Consider the following 6,000-nt stretch of genomic DNA (forward strand, 5'->3'; position numbering starts at 1 on the left):
TTACTGTCTGCTAACAGTCAGAGTCATAACATAACACACGTCGTCCCGTCAGTGACGACCAGCAGCCCTGAAGTCTGTATTTACCCAGGATTCCACAGCGCTCACAGCTTCTGCCACTACCGGGAGTCAGCGCCGGTTTGCCATGGCGCCGCCGCTGTCCGCCGAGCAGCGAGCGGTCTAGCTCTATATACGTCACTGGGATCAACTGGGAGCTATGCCTGAGGTCAAAGGTCGGCCGTTAGCTGAGCTCGAACCTTGACCTTCTGATCGTGAGGCTACAGAGCGAACCACTCTACCAGTGGCCCGGTCACTCGGGTCCGCCGCCGGTGGACCGAGTGACCTCATGCTGTCCCTGTGTGTCCACAGCTGTCCTCCTAAGAGGACGGTGTCTGCGTGTCCCGGCCCGCCGGGCGGAGGCCTCCGTCACCACCGCAGGTCTCTCGCTTCCTGGATCACAATGTTAGTTTGAGGTGAACCGAGGACGTCCTGTCAACCGTGTCCGTCTGCGTCTCCTTCCAGCCCGGAGGACGCCTGCAGGTCCCCCGCCGCGTGTGTCCCCCAGCACCACCACCACCACCACCACCACCACCTCCACCAGCACCACCACAGCCACCAGCACCTCCACCAGCACCACCGCCCGCCCGAGCCCGCCGCCCCGCCCCCGCCCGGCGCCGCCGGAGGCGGGGCGGCGGGGTGGGACGGGGCGGGCCCGGACGGGACGGCGTCCCGGAGCTGGGGCGGAGGCGAGGCGGTGAGGATCCTGGCCCGGCGCGTGACGCCGGACGGGAAAGTGCAGTACCTGGTGGAGTGGGACAACCTGGGCCTGTGCTGAGAGGACGGGTCCACCGCCGCCGCCAGGGGCCGAGACCGCCCGTCCAGACTGTCTCACAGTGTCCCCTCACTGCTCCTCCCTCATGTCCCTCTCGGCCGCTGGTCCTCTGGTCTCTGGACTGTTCTCGGTAGAACCTCCCGGGGTTCCACACTCCTCACAGGGTCGCTCTTTCAAAACGTCCCTCTCTCTCATTTGCTTTAACTGGCAGGGAAACGGCTAACTCAGCTAGCTCTGCTAGCTCAACTAACGCTGCTAACATGGCTAACTAAGCTAGCTAAGCTAACTCAGCTAAGTCAGCTAACTTGGATAGTTCAACTAACTTGACTAACTCGACTGGCTCAACTAACTTGGCTAGCTCAGCTAACTCGGCTAGCTCCGTTTACTCAGCTAGGTGGTTAACTGAGCTAGCTCAGCTAACTCAGCTAGCACGGCTAACTCAGCTAGCTCAGCTAACTCAGCTAGCACGGCTAACTCAGCTAGCTCTGTTCACTCAGCCAGCTCGGCTAGCTCAGCTAGCTTTATTCACTCAGCTAGCACGGCTAACTCAGCTAGCTCTGTTCACTCAGCCAGCTCGGCTAGCTCAGCTAGCTTTATTCACTCAGCTAGCTCGGCTAACTCAGCTAGCTCTCACAGCTCTTGCTCTCCACACTTTAAATAATTTGCCTGAAACCTCGAAATAAGGACACCATTCAACTGAAAACAACTGAGTTAAAATAAAAAACAGTTGTTTTAGCAGGTTTAGCCACGTTAGCCGTTTCCCTCAGATGTTTCCGTGGCTGAGTTCTGTTCTCTTTAGCTCGTTGAGTAGTTTAGCCGGAACATTCCATAGATTCAACTTCTTCATCTTTTGACTTTTTGCTTTGGAGAAATGTTGTCGGTTTTTCATCTTTAGCTATTTTGCTGTTTGTTCAGATTGTTTGTTTTACAGGTGTTTTTGGGTATGTTGGCGGTTTGCACCGTGTGAAGCAGTTCCACACTTTGACATGTTTATCCAGGAGATGTGAGTCATGTGGTCCAGCAGGACACGCAGCGCTGCGTCAGCAGCTCCGGGCATCGCCACGGTTACTGACGGACTGAGACGCTGTGGGAGGGGTGGGAGGGACCCGGATCCCCCCGGAGGGAACAGAAGGGGGCAGAGGAGGGCCCCGGCCGGGACCCTCGGCAGACACAGGACCCCTGAGGCCCGAGACCGGCAGGCGCCGACCCCCCCAGGCACCAGACGCGCAGGGGGGGCAGAGCAGAGGGTCCAGGACCCAAGAGCCCAAGAGCTGACCCCCCATTCAGGCAGAGGGCCAGGCCCAGACCCAGGAGAACCACGGCGGCGACCCGCCCCAGACCAGCGCCCCCCTGAGGTCCAGCCACGTACCCCGAGACCCAGGGTATCACAACCCCCCAGAACCCTCCCGCCCCCCTCCCCCCACTCCACCCCGTCCTCCATCACCCGCCCCCACATCCGCTGATAAGCTGATGCTCTGATGCGGTTCCGGATCTGTTCCACATCCTCTCCGTCAGACTGACGGAACGTCTGCGTACCGGGCTCTGGCTTCAGGACCGGTACATCTGCTGACTCTCCTGATAGGTTCTGTTTGACGGCGCCGGCGGAGTGAGTCGACCAATCGGACGACGTGGGGAGAGTCGGGAGGCGGGCCGAGGCTCCAGCTGGGAGGGTCTCTCGGGGGTCTTCGGACCAGACCCGGTTCCTGTGAGACGTTGTAAGGAGAACTCGGTTCCCCGGCTCGGCCGGGTGTGTGTGGCGTTTGGAGGCAGAGGGGAACTCCTCCGCCCGCCGGCGCCTTCCGGAACGTCCGGCGACAGCGAGCGAGAGGAGCGGGGTCGAGTGAGGTCGAGCTCCCCGAGCGTCTGGAGTCACCTTTGACCTTTGCAGCGTCAGTCACTGAGAGGAACTGGAGCGCCTTTCAGAGTTTATATTTGATATGAGGGCGACTGAGACCAGGAACTCGCTGCCGGTTGGACCGGAGAAGCTGATCTGCAGGTTTCACCAAACCGGGAAAACCTCATGACTCCCTGAAGGTCACGACCCCTGACTTCCGACCCCATTGGTGGCCACTGAACTGCAGGGTGAGGAGGGTGATGAATGTATCTTTATTTTTAATGTGTCCATACCCGCCAAGTGCTCGTTCTCCGTGGTTCTGAACCAGACTTGAGGAGGAAGAGGTTTCTGGTTCCGGTTCTGGTTCCAGGTTCGTCAAGTCCAGGTTCCCTTCGGTGTGTTTTTAGAGAGATTCTGTTTCTACATGTATTCCTGCGTTAGAACATTCAATATGGAGAAAAATAAAGTTTTACTTGAGCACAGCTTCCTCCTCTCTGCCCGACCGTCATTCCTCACTGCTGCCCCCCAGTGGCCTGATCAGGACTCACTCAATCAATCAGTCAATCAACTTATTTTTGTACAGCCCAGTATCACAACAACAGCTGCCTCAGAGGCTTCAAGATGTTACATTGGTCGGTAAAAGTAAAAACAGTGAATAAGCATAATGGTAATATGTCAATATTTACAGTAAGGAGACAAAACGAAGCAACCACCGCCTTAGACCCTCACATCCGGCAAGAACAAACTCCAAAAACCCAGTGGGAGAAGAAGAGATCTTGGGGAGAACCACAGTATGGAGGGATCCCTCTCCCAGGGACGGACAGCTTTGGCAACAGCTAGCATGAGACAATGAGAAGTAAAGCCTAGGACTATGTTGAGGACAGTCCATTGGACGGTCCAGCACAAGAACCACGGATCCCAGCAGTAGAACTGAAGCCAGTCTGTGGGCAGGACCGACAGGAGTGTCCTCCCGGTCCGGCCGGAGCTTGTTCGTAGGCCCTCGTAATAGTGGAGTCAGCAACTGAAACTGGAGAAGACTCCCCCTCGAAGGGGGGGACAGCAGGGGAAAAGCAATGAACGGACTAAAGGGAAGAACATTCAGACATTAGAGGACAGGGCTCAGTGCACCGTACTTCCCACAGCATTCTAGCTCCTGGGGCAGCTTTGTGGATAGTTTAGTATTTAAACTAGTATTTAGTTAGTTTAGTTTAGTTTAGTTTAGTTTAGTTTAGTTTAGTTTAGAGTCCCTAGCTGACCTGATCATAGGCTGCATCGAAGAGAAACGTCTTGAGCCTCACCTTAAATGTGGAGACTGTGTCTGCCTCTTTGACACCACTTGGAAGCTGGTTCCATAAAAACGGTGCCTGATAGCTAAAGGCTCTTCCACCTAATCAAATCAAATCAGATTTTATTTATATACACTTTTCATATTAATAAAAACAACGCAAAGTGCTGAACAGTAAAAACAGTCATAAAAACAAAAAGAATAAAAACCGCGCCATCAAACAGTATGCACCACACATGCACGCGCAAACACGCACACACACACACACACACACACACACACACACACAACAAGGATAGAAATACGAGAACGTACACACACACACACACACACACACACACACACACACACACACACACACACACACACACACACACACACACACACACACACACACACACACACACACACACACACACTCCCATTAATTTGCACAGAACAGAGGAGACATGGCATGGCACTGAGCATCTTGGGAAAACTCCACCAGTGGGGCGTCCACACCAGGAGAAGTCGAGGGTCAATTAAAACTGGGGCTCCAGCACCCGACCCCCGACCCCGACAGACCAAGGGAACTCGCACACCAAAGTGTGGAGCCCCCAGGCCAGCCGGGACCAGAGGACCCGGGCACAGTGACCCCAGCGTTGGACCAGGACCAACTCCCGGTGTGAAGGACCCCCCTGAGGAAACACTGGAATTAAACAGCTAAAACATAATGAAATATGACACGAAATTAAAATAAGATAATAAGTAGGATTATAAAGTAAAAAAAAAGTAAAACAAGTTGAATGTGCATAATAAAATAGAATAAAATTACATAAATAAGAATGGAATAAGAGGACTATAAAAGGTCAGTTAAAAGCCTGATTAAAAAGGTGTGTTTTCAACCTCCCTTTAAAAACATCAACGGTCTCTGCGGTCCTGAGGTTCTCCGGCAGGCTGTTCCACAGGCGGGGGCCATAGTGGCCAAAAGCCGCCTCGCCATGAGTCTTGGTTCTGGCTTTAGGAACACACAATTACTCACTGCCAGAGGACCTCAGGGCCCCGAGGGTCGATAGGGTAAAAACAGGTCAGTAAATAAGAAGGCGCAAGGCCGTTAAGACATTTAAAAACGAATAAGAGAATTTTAAAATCCATCCTGAAGCGGACAGGGAGCCAATGCAGCGACTGTAAAACCGGTGTAATGTGGCTCCGCCCCCTGGTCCTCGTCAGCACGGCGGCTGAGTTTTGTAATAACTGTAGGTTTGAAATGTTCTTTTTGGGAAGACCAGAGAGCAAGGCATTACAGTAATCTGACCTACAGGAGATAAAAGCTGCATTAGCGCCTCCTGCTGGCCTGAGAGAGAAACGGGCGGACTCTAGCTATGTTCTTAAGATGATAAAATCCAATCTTAGTTATGTTTTTAATGTGTGGAATAAAACTTAGCTCAGAGTCAAACATCACGCCCAGATTTTTAACTGATTGTTCTGGTTTAAAATCCCGTGATTTTGGTAAAATCTTCTCTCTCTGACCTTCAGGACCGATAACTAAAACCTCAGTCTGGTCCTGGTTGAGCTGCAGGAAATTCACTGCATCCATGACTTGATGTCTGAAATACAGTTAAAAAGGGTTTCTATTGGCCCGGAGTCACCAGGAGACACGGCCATGAACAGCTGAGTGTCGTCAGCGTAGCTATGGAAACTGATGAACAGCTGAGTGTCGTCAGCGTAGCTATGGAATCTGATGCCGTGTCTCCTGATGACGTCCCCAAGTGAAGCATGTAGAGATTAAAAAGTATGGGACCTAAAATTGAACCTTGGGGAACCCCACACCTAATTTCAAGGATTCCTGAGGAACAAGTATCCAAACTTACATAAAAACATCGATCTGTGAGATAAGAACTGAACCAGGTAAGAACAGTACCAGAGAGGCCCACCAGGTGACTCAGTCTGTTTATTAAAATGTGGTGGTCTACTGTGTCGAAGGCGGTACTCAGGTCCAGCAGAACCAACACTGTGAGCTTTTTATTATCTAAGTTCCACCTGATATCATTTAAAATCTTTAAAATTACTGTA

The 6,000-nt window shown here is 52.6% G+C and overlaps 1 protein-coding gene across 1 annotated transcript in view; it reads left to right on the forward strand.

Annotated features, from left to right (window-relative positions):
- The window catches only part of phf1 (PHD finger protein 1), a 43,033-nt gene extending 42,201 nt beyond the window's left edge, over positions 1-832 (forward strand). Inside the window, exons 7-9 of the mRNA XM_030103510.1 lie at positions 367-435; positions 520-553; positions 629-832. Coding sequence (XP_029959370.1) covers positions 367-435; positions 520-553; positions 629-832 — 307 coding nt within the window. The remainder of the gene's footprint in view (positions 1-366; positions 436-519; positions 554-628) is intronic.
- The last annotated feature ends 5,168 nt before the right edge of the window (positions 833-6,000 follow it).

Source organism: Salarias fasciatus, chromosome 11, assembly GCF_902148845.1.
Source record: "Salarias fasciatus chromosome 11, fSalaFa1.1, whole genome shotgun sequence".
NCBI lineage: Eukaryota > Metazoa > Chordata > Actinopteri > Blenniiformes > Blenniidae > Salarias > Salarias fasciatus.